At 39.2% G+C, this 13,662-nt stretch overlaps 1 protein-coding gene across 1 annotated transcript; it reads left to right on the forward strand.

Annotated features, from left to right (window-relative positions):
- Window positions 1-4,686: 4,686 nt before the first annotated feature.
- On the forward strand, window positions 4,687-13,220 carry LOC107699038 (leucine-rich repeat-containing protein 17-like). Its single transcript, XM_016500197.1, has 4 exons — window positions 4,687-4,881; window positions 7,444-8,286; window positions 10,895-11,050; window positions 12,707-13,220. The coding sequence occupies exons 2-4, from the start codon at window positions 7,548-7,550 to the stop codon at window positions 13,108-13,110; spliced, it is 1,299 nt and encodes a 432-aa protein (XP_016355683.1). The 5' UTR covers window positions 4,687-4,881; window positions 7,444-7,547; the 3' UTR covers window positions 13,111-13,220.
- Window positions 13,221-13,662: the final 442 nt, after the last annotated feature.

A 13,662-nucleotide genomic window follows, 5' to 3' on the forward strand; every position in this document is an offset into this window, starting at 1 on the left:
GCCCCGCCGTGGTGGTCCTCTGCTCCGCCGTGGTGGTCTACTGTCTGGCTCTGGTGGTCTTCTGCTCCGCCGTGGTGGTCCTCAGCTCCGCCGGCTCTGCCTCAGTCCCTGGTATCTCCTATCCTTGGACTTGGCCCTCCATCCCTCCCCCTGTTCCGCCTCCGCTCCACCGCCCACCTGGATCGTATAGTGTTTGGAGCGTCTGGAAGCCGCTCCTTGGGGGGGGGCTCTGTCACGAATTCGGTCCATGGACTTCCGTTTATTCACCACCAGAGGTCACCCTTTCCATTACATTGACTCTCGCACAACACAAACTGTTGCATAGCACCCCGGACTACATATCCCATCATTCTTTGCACGATTTGCACACTGCACTGATTGCACTCATTGCACACAGCTGTTTCTAATCACCTCACTCACTATATAACACCCACTCTAACCACCTTTCTCTGCTGAGTATTGTTTAGCCCGTACCCCATTCCGAGTCTCTGTGTTTTCCTTGTTTTGCCTTGCCTTGCCTGTTTTCGCGGTTTTTGATCTTTGCCTGTTTTCCTGGATTTTTCCCTCTCGTCTCACCCCTGTGATTCTGTCTGCCGATCGGTGACCTACGCTAGCCCTGGGACTATTCTTGTGTTTTGCCTGCCATATTCCTGTTTGCCATCGATCGACCCTGCCAGTGTATGACCACTTCTCTTGTGAAATAAAGCTTGCACATGGATCCGCACGCCTCTCGTCTCGTCAGCCCTGTTACAACTATAATGCTAACAAAATCTTTGTTTTAAATTTCAGCAAGGCTAGATGGCCACATGAAGTATGACCTTTACTTTAGGAAAGAAAAACACATTTACTCCATTCACTGCTGACACACTTAAGAAGAAAAAAAAACTGAAATACGAGACAGGTGAAGCTTGGTGATACATAGACACAGCTGAACTGAGAGCCACTTTATAAGTTGCTGAGATATGATCCCCACCAGCTGCACAAACACAGTAATGTTAAGTAAGAATTGATGGAAAACACAAATTAAGCTTTGATCTAATGAACTATGTCTTCCTGATTTGCCATTACATATGAATGACATCTGCGTCTACATAAAGGTGTGATTATTGAAAAATCAACTAATAGATCAACATCGCAACAGAAATGGCTTTGTAACAGGAACCTTGAATTTGGAAGTTGAAAGCAAGTTGGCACAAATATTGCTGAGGAACGGCTCTGGAAACAGGTACAGTGGATCTGTTGCCAGTTTGCAATAGTTGCCAACCAAATTTGAACAAAGGTTGTTCTGCATAATATCAGCAAGCCTTATGAATCCACTCTTTCTCTCTCAAACATTCACACATACATACAGACCTCTGATATTGCTTTTGGATATGGACTCATTGTTCATGGTAGATAAAGTGTAATGTGCATAGGAGACACATTGAAATCTATGCCAAAGTCCGCTCTGCCTACGTAATGCCCTTCACAGCAGCTGCATCATTTAAATCACTGGAAGAACCAGTACTTGTCGTCTTTTTACATACATTTACGTTTTTAGTTCAGGTTAAACTGTTAAACTGGACTGAAAGATAAATAGTCATGAAGGATTTTCATCCAAACGAATTAAAATAATGTTTTTTGTTGTTGTTGTTGCAGTACCTCACATGATCCAACCATAAATGAAGCCATTTAAAATACATATATTATTTTTAAAAAATAGTTTTTTGTTTTTTTTAATTAAGTGCTTGAAGAAACAAGAAGCTTGAAAGAGAAGCAAGCATTAATTTTTCTGTGTCTCATTTACCAATTCAAAACAAATGTTGACCTGATTTTTTGGGGGATTTTTTCAACTTCACAAGTTTAGGATAATTCAATGCAAACTCGACTGGTTACAATTATGGTTCTGTTATGTTTATGGATCTGACTGACATTTGTCTAACAGGGGGCAGATAAAACTATCCATCAACACCCTTCAAGGCCAGACACTTCTGCCTCAAAAAGACAAAACACAACATGTGAAAATGCAAATTTGAGAAATGCACAAAGACTAGTGTCCCAACAATACATCTTTTGGTCAAACAATTCTAAGTCTAAGTCTTAATAACCATTTTTTTTACATCATGATTTACTGGCAATGTCCAGGCCTGTTCAGGAACGGGATTTGAGGAGAATGTCCGAATTCATCTTCATGCCAAAATATTCCTATTTCTGGGAATGCATGTTTGATTACATCATGTCTTGTGCAACTAAACGCAGTGAAATCAAGAATCCATTTTTTATTCCAGCTGGGAACCAGCCATAATTTAAACCCACAGATTATTTTTTACACATTAGTAATTATAACAATACAGTAAATTATCCATTACCATAAATACCATGGAATTTTCCAGAATTCAGTATATTTTAATAACCTCAGATGACTATTAATACAGACCATACAGATTAATCATATCCCTATGGAAACACTATCCATGCCAACAGCAGCAACACAGTGCAGTTCCAACCGGCTCATGGATAAACGCCAGAAAAGGATTTACATTTTTATTTCTCTTTCTCTCTCTCTCTCTCTCTCTCTCTCTCTCTGAGAAACATACAGGATAAATGCTAAAATATAACTTGGTTTTGATAAAACATTTTGATCATATCTTTTCAAATGTTTATGTTTGCATGAATAATTGTCTTTGTCCTCCAGCCATTGAGCTACACAATACAAATGATACACAGCTGCTCACTCAATAAAAACAAGTCAAAATCTGAATGATCAAACATCTATTTATGTCAAAAACACATCTGGAGACAAAAATCATAAACATAAGTCAGATTAAAAATGTAACAGTAACTGAAAAGTTGTATTATTTTATTGTTAATGAAGGTTAGTTTTGGGCACAAAACACAACTCTTTTTTGATTACCTGGAGGCTGGATATCCCTACATTCCAAAGCTCTTGTGAAAAAAAAAGATTCATAATCTGTACTGGCATTTTACATTTTTATCAGTTCATGCACTCCCTGGGAATCAAACCCTTGACCTTGATCTACTATTTAATCTACAGGAATTTTATCCAAAATTGCAGCTTAAATCATGAATACTCCGCAATTAAAACTGCTGGCACACTGAGAGTTGGAAGTCATTTTTTAGAAATTTCATCTACCCCCCAAAGGTCAAAACATTCTAAACTACGGTGGCCGAGAGAGCTCAACGCACTGCAAATAGAAAAAACAGCTGCAAATTAAGAAAACAACTTCATCAATTTGACAACACACGCACTGCAAATGCTCACAACACAACCCAATAAAGAAACGCATTGCAAATTCTCACAACACAACCAAACAAAAAAAACGCGCTGCAAATACAATTCTTTATTTGGTTGTGTTGTGAGCATTTGCAGTGCGTTTATTTATTTGTTTGCGTTGTGAGAATTTTCAGCACCTGCTGTCAAACTGATAAAGATATTTTCTTGATTTGCTGGTGCTTTTTCTATTTGCATGTGTTTTCTGAAGTTGCAGCGCGTTGAGCTCTCTCGGTCCAGGACGGATTTTTGGAATGGTCCAGACTGTGAAAATGAGCCTGCCTGAAAAAAAAAAAAAAGAACAACTGATGGCTGAATAAAGATAAGTTTAGAGATTATACTCACATAGTAGTAGAAAAAAGTATTCTGGAAAAAAAATCAGACTGACTAAAAATTCCCACGGGCTTTTTAAGATTGTACTGATTTCCATGACTTTTCCAGGTCTGGAAATTACACTTTTGTAATTATCTGATATTTTCAGATAAACCAGTTGTTCAAGGGATTTTTAGATATTTCAACTAAAAAACAACACGAAATTACAGGAACTGTCCTTACGTTCAGTGTAAGACAGATACAAACGTCTTTTGGGAACACACACATCAAAGCTCTCACAGCAAGGAAGGTCGTGCTTCTACAAAGGGGCCCAGTAGTAGGGGTAAGTGCTGTTCATTTATAAGGCGAAACAGTCCCAAGGGCATGCCAGAGATAAAAGCAAGCAAGTCTCCCAGTGCTTCAATCATCATTTCATTTAGAAAGGATGATGCCATTCTGTCATGCTGTGGAAATTTTATTTGTTTCATGTTTACGCAACTATGAGCACAAAGTAACATGCATCTAATAAACGCAAGACGGTTCTCAAAGCTGCAATGTCAAGTTGCTCAAGATGATAAGACAGATGTGCCAACATTTCTGCTTCACAAGTAATATTTTACTCAAGAACTGAAATCCTGTTATCATTTATGCACTCTTATGTTGTTGCAAACCTGCAAGATGTTCTTTCTTTCCTAGAAACACTAAAGGAGAAATTTTTAATAATGTATTGCTTGTGAGTTCAAACTCTGGTGAACTGAAGAACCATATAAATTTGATTCGTAAAAATGCATGAAATGAAATGCCTAAATGATTCATTGAAAATTACTCAAAAGAACAAATTATTTACAAATAGGACCTCATAACTTCCTTATGAATGAAGTTATGGCAAATGTCATGACACAAATTTAATTTTTGGGTAAACTATCCCTTTAAAATAAGTCCAGAAACATACTTTCCACATTGTTTGAATGGGGTTGCCTCATCCAGAGTCTCTTTGACATCAGACTGATGAAGAGACTCACAAAGTGCTGGAAGCCTGGAGGCGGTACAGTTTTAACAAGGACATGTGGGTCTGCTCGCCTGCACAGAGACACAACGTGTAATTTAAAACCAGGCACAAGCTTGGGGGCTGCACTGAGCCTCACACACACATATGCTCATGCACATACACACACATACAGTCAGACCGCTGAGTTCAGGCATCCAGCACTGCACAAAGCTCATGACAGGACTTAAAGATCAGCTAACAGGACATATCCAGATTGGATGAGATTTCGGATGCATTTCCTTGTGCGCAGGTACCTGAGGACTTACATTATGTATCTGCATGTTTGCATGTGTGTGGGGAAATCTTTCTAGCAATGACAGTGCAGATGGACGTACATTAAGTCATGCACTCTTGACTCGGCTGCAGTTTCGTAACAGAGGGACTGCATGTTTCCAGCAATCTTAATTTTGGCACGGATTTGGGCATTGACTGGAGTCAGTTTGTGTGAAAAGCAATTGTTTAGCAATTGTATCTCTACTCAAGATATATTGTCAAACTTCACATGCTGGTTCAAGAAAGTAGCAAAAACGTGAGGAGAAAGACTGGGTGATTATTCTGAAATACATGTTTGTGGTTTTCTTCTTTTTTTAAAAGCCTGGATAGGAAGGTATTGATTTTTTTGTCTATGTGAGTCCAAAGGATCCTCTGCTTAAATATATGTTCTGAGAAGGTTTTTCACTTAAAAGTACAGGTTTAATAACTGTATCACTTGATTTTTTTAGGGTTGAGTTCAAATGAATTCAGATAGAAGAGAAAAAAAAAGATTTTTCCTCCCTGTGAAGGAAGTTCAAATGGTTTTAATTAAGCGCTGCTGGCCATGTAAGCTTGTTCTCTCACACACATACACACACATTGTGCTGATAACGGGTCTATACGGTGTGGGAGGGGGGGGTAAATTCTTCTCAAGGTCTCTAACCTAAAGGATTTCACTTTGGACCTGTAATAATCACGAGCAATCTTTTGGATGTCCCGGGTGACCTGGAATTTGGGTGGCATGGAAATAAAAAATAAATAAATTAAGTTGAAAAGAAAATACACACTCCCCCTTTCATGTTGGACAGTGAACAGTGCCTGCGTTCTGCTCCATTTCCCATTTAAGTTTTCCATCTCTTGCTTCTTCTTTCTTTCTATTATTGTAGTAAACCAAGGCCGTGGCAGCCAGGGACTCACATAAGGACTGCGTTATGCTGGTTCATTCACCTGAAGTGCTGACTGCTTCCTGTTAATGTCCGCTCCATTAGAAGAGTTTATATATCCCAGGCAGATCTGCTCACATACCTGGGATTAACATGTGGTTCAGTCATTGGATCGCACTTGACCGCATCAAACATCACTTATAAAGTACCCAAGGCTCATTGTTATCACACTGTTTTCGGATCACTGAAATCAGTGCATTGTCCTGGTGCATGATATGCGCTAATAGATATAGAATCTTTTCCATTGGCATAACAACAAGTGCTAGAAGTCTGTGACAAGAAAACGCAGGGGAAAAAACATTTTAAAAAATGGACAAGCATGTTCACATGATGTCATTGGCATGCCGTTTTATCACTGGAAAGAGAGAACATGCAACAGGTCCTGCTAATACAATTTCAACAATTTAATTGCATGATACATCTGTGAAAATAGCTGCAAAGCAACTACAGACTGGAAGAGTGTTGCCTGTCAGAGGTACAAGTCATGCCAAGACCTGTTTTACAGTGTCTTGAAAGGCAGGGAAAGCCCAGAAGGCCCAAAATCCATTGCTGAATTACTGATTTTCACTGATATCTGCTAGTGAGGAGGACCAATGAGTGCTAGTCCAGTGAATGGTTCAGCAAAGGTGGAAATGCAGCCATGACACAAAGTGGATGCCAAATGTGCATTAATTTCAATAATTCAATGCTTATTCTACACTAAACAGTATCACGGTTACCAAATGGGTTTGTCTATATAATGCATTTATTTCAAGATGTGTAAATCTACTTTTTATGGTCTACTGTTACTAACATGGAAAGAATGTGGCAAAGTGGTAGTGATGATAGGTCAACAAATCTGGAACTACTTCACAGCAGTGCTGTTGCAGAAAAATCACACCTTGGGACATCTGTCAACCAATCAATATCAAGAATTCAACATATCTAAAGATAATGAATTCCTTGGTAAATGTCTGTCACAGGTGAGGATTTGTAAAGCAGCGCAACAGATTTAAGGGATGATGTAATAGGACTGGCACACATACTGTATGTGTGTACAAATGCTCCAAACTTCCCTTTCTGTCAATGTCAGTGTGTTTTAACTAATTTAAACTGTTCTAGGTTTTAATGCTTATAGATAAACTCAATCTGCAATTTTTGTGGCATAAATGTCAATTACCACAAAAAAAAAAAAAGAAATTTCAATTAGTACCATAGTCTTTAAATTAAAAAGTTAAAATTATTTCTTCTTGTTGTCTGCATACGTTCAACAACGATAAACAGCCAGAATCAGTCTACAGGCTGTCCACGACATCTTTACATGACAAAGCTAAAAGTTAATCTGCATTGAACAGTAGTTTTTTAATGGAAAGATACATTTAAGTGTTTTAGCAAAAACATGAGCCTCACATTTTGGCATTTAAAGCCTTTGGACAACAAAACTATACATTTCCATTGTAAGTGTTTTAGAAGGGAACATAAACTTATGTGCTGTGGAAAAAATAAGTACTGTCCTACAAGGTTTTACTTGTTATGAATTAACGATAAGACAAAGGTTCTTTTCATTTGTGTGTATGTCCTCTACCAATGCAGCTCTTGGTAGTGCAGCTCTTTACATTTTGTTTGCCTTTTCTCAGGGACTGCAGCTGTGCCCCCTCAGTCTGACTAAACCAAGCTCTCCGTTTATCAAAGTTACGCTGAGACTCTACTTGACTGGTTAACCCAGCTGCTGCTTTTTGCCATGCGGCTGCTCTGCGGTCTGCTGCTGTGCCTGGTGGTCTGGGCAGCTGAGGCACGAAAGGGTGGAAAGGGACGCCGAATGCGGAATCGAGACCGGTCAAATACCATCAAGCGGTTTGCTGCAGACTGCAAGGAAAGTACAGTCAATGGGGAAAAGTTCTTTGACTGCCAAGAGCGCCATCTGACAGCCGTACTATTGGGCTGGCCGGAGGACATTCACCACCTGCTGCTGGCACAGAACAGGATCCAGGTGCTGCGAGACAACACCTTCAGTCACTTCCGAAACCTGAGGAGTCTGGATCTCCAGCAGAACGAAATCTCCCACATAGACGAGGGAGCGTTCAACGGCCTGAGCAGACTCACCACTTTACTGCTGCAGCACAACCGTCTGAGTGTGGCAAGTGAAGGCATGCTGATCCCTATGCCGCAACTCAAGTATATGCGACTCTATGACAATCCCTGGAGGTGTGAATGCCAGCTGGATAGCCTGGTCAGGTTCATACAAGTGCCCAGTAACCGTAACATTGGCAATTACGCACGGTGTGCCGAGCCCAGGGAATTCTCGGGGAGGCAACTGAAGAAGCTGGATGCAGAGCTGCTGTGCTCCCCTCAGCAGGAAAACGTATTGATCCTACATCCGGGCAATCAGACCCTACCAGCTTCACAAAAAAAGTCTGATGCAACCTCTCTATGCCACACCTACGTCCACCCTGTGCCCCGTCTGGACTGCAGTAACAGAGGTGAGAAAGCTATTGCTTAGGTTCTCTTGCAGTGGGACATTTGGGGAGAGGTGGGAGTGAATTAAGTTGTGGTTGTAAAGAAACAGAACACATTACCCTGTTCGGGAAAATCCAATGATTCACAATTGACTTGGCAAACCATGGTGACTATAAAGGTGCACACAATATTTTCTGTTTATGTTGTGTCCAGTAACAAGGGGTTACCAAGACAGATTGAGCAATATTTGTCTGACTGTGTGACCTCAGCAGAGGTATCACGAACAGTTGCTAATCCACTAAATTGATTCTATTGGCTGAAAGAGATTTCACTATCCTATTCAGTGATTAGCATTCCTACTAAAGCAAATAAAAACTTAAAAAAGGAGGCTGCCAAATGAAATACAATTAAACAATTAAATCTGACAGAAAGATGATCAGGGTTAGCTCGAAAATGTGCGGTTTCTTTTTTAGTAATTTGTAATGTTAAAGTGGTTTCTCTGCAGTACCAGTTGGGGCAAAGTGTCATTTATTCCACAATAAACACTCACACAATGAGTAATGCTTTCCTCAAATCCCTAGACACTCCCTTTTAATTGTGTAAAGCAGCTTTTCATCTATATTGTTTAAGAAACAATACCTGCATAGACTGTATGACATGGTGTCAGTTAGAGGGAAAAATGACATCTATCTCTAGATAGATAGATAGATATTCTGCTGACTCAGCATGTGGTACTCTAATTCACAGCAGAGTGGAACAAATGTCTGGACATATGAAATATAAGATGCAGAGGACTAGCGGAAAGGGAATGAGTATCTTTCCAGCTTCAACATCTGGAGACTTTTCTCTAGAGACATTAATGTCATATTCAGACTGTTATCAATACACCATACATTTTCTGAATCTTGAATCTCAGTATTATATTTCAAAAAGCTGTTTGCAAAACAAAGGCAAAATTCATATAAAAAAAAGGTCCCTTTATGAATCGGTCCCCTAAAAAATTCTCTTCCAAAAGCAAAGGAAATACCACATTACTACGGCTATACATGCAAATCTCCATGGGAATCCAAGGACAGTGTTGGTGTCTTATAGACAGTGACTTATACATATCTTATAGTGTTTTAGGAAAGAACTTAGGACAAGAGGGTTTTTTTTCTGATGAAGAGATGGCTGTAAGATATGACAAAGAAAGTGTCATTCAAATTTCACTCAAGAAAGACGGATATGATTCTGCCTTTAACTATGAAAGAACTCTTTGTCAGTACAACATTTTTTCTCTTCTCTGGAACCCTCAGTTTCAATCTACTGTACATCAATTTTGAGTTCACCATCTTGTAAAGTAAGGTTCGTTATTTTGAAAAACTATATAAATGTGCTCTGACATCCATAAGAACACGAGAAGCACTGCCAGTCCAAAGACCAAGTCATCAGGGTTAGAGGAGGCAAGCAAAACACATGTGATAGAAAACAGTCAATGTGAAATAAATGAAATCAGATGGATTTTGAAGTCACTGGGATTTGGACTTCTCCACTTGTCAGAAATAGTGAGTCAGCAGTCTGGAGCTGAAGGAGGCATCCTTAATCACTCTGTCAAACACACAAAAAAAGTCACACTTTTGTAACATTACATTATCTGTTCTGGGGACCTAAGGGATAAATGGCTATTTCTTCAGTCAGCATTAATCGCAGAAAGCCTGTGTAGGAATCTTATGGCAAGAGCAGGAGATGAAAAGCGAAGTATTAGTGATCTCAGCTTATGGGAAGGTTTTCCCTGAATTAGTTACAAGAATAACGGCACGTTCACAAATTCAGAAACCTCCAGATCCCAGAGACACTGTAAAATAGTGTAAAATCTACTCTAGTATTAACTGTGGATCAAACCTGTGTTTATATAGGTGGCAGAACAAAAGCAGAATGTAAAATCTGAGCAAGATCTCTCATTGAAGGCACTCTGGGGTTTAAAACAGGTGCTCTGGTGAGTCAAAGCAGGAAGTGCAGCTGTATCTGTTCTGCATGCCGCATTGCTTTCGCACATGTCAAGCAGACAAGTCCCACGGTAACATTTCCGAATATCAGAGACGGTGATGTCTCGCAGAGTTTCGAGCGTTACCACCAAACGTGTGCCATGTGTACGGTTTTAACAGCTCTCTCCATTGCGATATAAATAAATATATCCAGGCACGGTTTGCTGGAGTCATCCAAAGTGTTGCGTTGAGCTTTCGAGTGCCCAGAATCTTCCAAAATAAATAGAGAGCTTCTTCACAACGATTGCTGTCACAACTGGCTTTGTGTACAATTTAAGATCCAAATACAGATACTAGTTAGTTTGAATGTCATTATCAGTAAGTGTCTGAGAAAATGACTTTAGAAGACCACCAACGAGGAACCAACTGTACAGAACTTACAACAATTGTCATGGCAGATGTTTCCATATATGGCTAGCCTGCTGGAAATCATTTGGAAATACAGAGCCCATCAAAGTGCTACACAATATTCCCTGGGGAATCAAAATAACTCAAAACGAATTGTTGCAGAATGCACTGTCAATCACACATGTAATTGTGCTAATTATAAAGGTACCTTTTCCAATGGGCCTACATAATTACAGTAATTCAACTCTCTCTTCCGTAGACCTTAAAATTGTGCCGGCTGACATCCCGCTGGATATTGTGAGATTGGACTTATCCAGAAACAACATCAAGCAGCTGAGATCAAAGGAGTTTGTAAACGTTAAAGACCTAAAGCTCTTGAACCTGAGCGGAAACAGTCTGGAAAACATCGACACAGGTAAGCTAGTGGTACACAACCAAATCCTGTCTTCAAGACATATACTTATTTGACTGTTGAGGAATGAAAGTACAAAGATGATGTACAAAATGCAGGAAATGGATGTTTGGCACAGCAATATGTGACAAGGAAGTCTCAATAGAAAAGAAGTCTGACATTAAAGTTTTAAAGGATCTTGTCAAGCACTGAATGAAAAGACACCAGTTGGGGAATCACGAAAGGTTAACTATAGAAGCCATTATTTTTTTCTTTCCGTTGCATTTAGAAAACAGGCCACATTCTCTTTGTGAGTGAATAGTGAAGGAACCGACTCTGGCCTCTACATCAGGCTGAAGAGCTTTTATGTCCAACAATCATTTGTCAAAAGAATGGGTGGGTGAAAGGATTTAAGAAAATTATGAGGTTTTTTGGGAAGTAAAGCAGTCATGAGAGAAATCAAAGTGTTCCTCAACTATGCAGCACAGCTATCAAGAGTTGTTATTGTGAAGAAAGCAATATAAACATCAACATGTTAATTTTCAAGCCTTTACCAATTAGAGCAAACAGAGCAGGTGGTTCACCGAATAGAATTGCTTGTAAAAATTTGTAGGCTATTTCTTGCTGAGCAGACACATTTAGCACACAAAAGGACTTGTGTGTTATAGCCTGCTAATGCCAGTGTTGTGGGATCTGTGGAGATGAACGTTTGCAAATGATCATAATGATGGTTATTATAAAGTGTTACCGAGAGTTGGTGGTGGGTCGCTGAACTGTAAAGGTTGAAAATCCCAATTTTAAAGCCATGCCATAACTTCAGTGTAAAGATTTAAGTCTTTAAGAAGGCTTGGATCTCTGACTTTCTTTAATTCTATTTCCAGATCCTGTCAGATACTGTACAGTCAACTGTTTGGTTTAAAGCAAATCCATTTCAAAGTCATTACAAATGGCATATATTAAATCAACTGACCACTGTATTCCCCTGCCTGCATTTTTTTTTTTTTACAATTAAATCTACCCCAAAAACGCTTCCTCAGAGGTTTATACACAGAATTCACATTTGTCTTTTTCTCTCACCATTCAGAGAATTACAAACAAAAATGAAGTACTTGCTGATGCTGCTATAATTATAAGACACTTATGTCTTTCTAAACTGCCTAAAAATGCACTTAATCGCAGTCAGTTGGGCTCTAATGAACAGACCAGCAGGGTGTGTCATCTAATGGTTCCCTAGAGAGATGATAACACTGATTCAGTCACACTACAGAATCAGGAACTGCAGTCTAGCTTCTGTTTAGTTCATCAGTCAGTTCAGAGATCGCAGTGAGAACACGGCTTGAACAACAGTTGGCAGATAGAGCTCACTACAATGTAAAAGATGTGTAATCCATTCAGTTCTATCCTCTAATTAAAGGAACTTTTTTCAAACCTAAGCACTATCAACAGTATGTAAATAAAATCAAATATATAAAATCACATAAATCTATTTTATATATAACAACACATAACCAGAAATTCACATTTAATAATGCATTCAATATGGTTTAATTTGTACTTTTTTATTTTAGTCTTAATTAAATAATGTGATTTTTTTACTATCATTTATAGGTATTAAAAAAGTTTTGAATTAAATCTGAAGAGAGTGTCCATCTAATTACTGCTTTTTTCTGTTTTCTGTAGCTGCCTTTATGGGCCTGCTGTACTTGGGAGAATTGGACCTGTCCAACAACAGCCTGCGCTATTTTCAATATGGCGTTTTGGAGGACCTGTACTTCCTGAGGAAACTGTCTCTGGAGGACAACCCCTGGATTTGTGATTACAACATTCATTACTTGATCTACTGGCTGAAGCACCACCCCGGTGTGTCCCACACAGGTCTGGTGTGCAGTGAACCAGAGGAGTTCCGCGGTTGGCCGGTGGAAAACTACGTCAAGACCTACAACGCAGATTGTCCTAAAGACAAGCAGCTGGCGGGCATCACAGGTCAGGAGCTCACTGCTGAGACAGAAGAGGAGCTGTTTCCAGAATTGGGGCCCAGACCTTATAGAGTGCCCAAGAAATTTGAGATCATCCGTCTGACTTAAGACGGAAACTGTGATGCTGTTGGGAACTCTTTTTTAAATTTTGTCATGAACAAAATTGTTTTCCCAGCAAAATTTAGACTGTATGAGAGATTAAACTTTAATATGCTGTCACATTCGCAGATTCATTCAGTTCAATCAGAATTCAAGCAGTTGATGTTTACGTATTTTTTTAGTATTTTTTATGAGAATTTTGTAAATTGAATCATGATAAATAAAAGTACAAATTGTTTTGTTTTTTTATTCACTGATGAGTCTGATGTTTGTCCATTAACTATACACACACAGTCACAAATGCGTAAAGGGATAGTTCATCCAAACATAAATATTCTGTCTGAAAAAATATTTTCTCATCATTCACATACCTGAAACTATTCACGCATTTGAGTAGACCATGTTTTGGTACGCAACAATTTTATTAAATTCAACTAACTCGATCATTCTCTTCAATCTGTTGCTCCACCATGACAACAGTTGGCCTGAAGAGGTGAAATATAGTGCCCCTTGTGGTAACGCTGTGCAGTGCATACAACAGTGAAATTCACACATTTCCAG

The sequence above is a fragment of the Sinocyclocheilus anshuiensis genome, unplaced genomic scaffold, assembly GCF_001515605.1.
Source record: "Sinocyclocheilus anshuiensis isolate Anshui unplaced genomic scaffold, SAMN03320099.WGS_v1.1 scaffold346, whole genome shotgun sequence".
In the NCBI taxonomy this organism is placed as follows: domain Eukaryota; kingdom Metazoa; phylum Chordata; class Actinopteri; order Cypriniformes; family Cyprinidae; genus Sinocyclocheilus; species Sinocyclocheilus anshuiensis.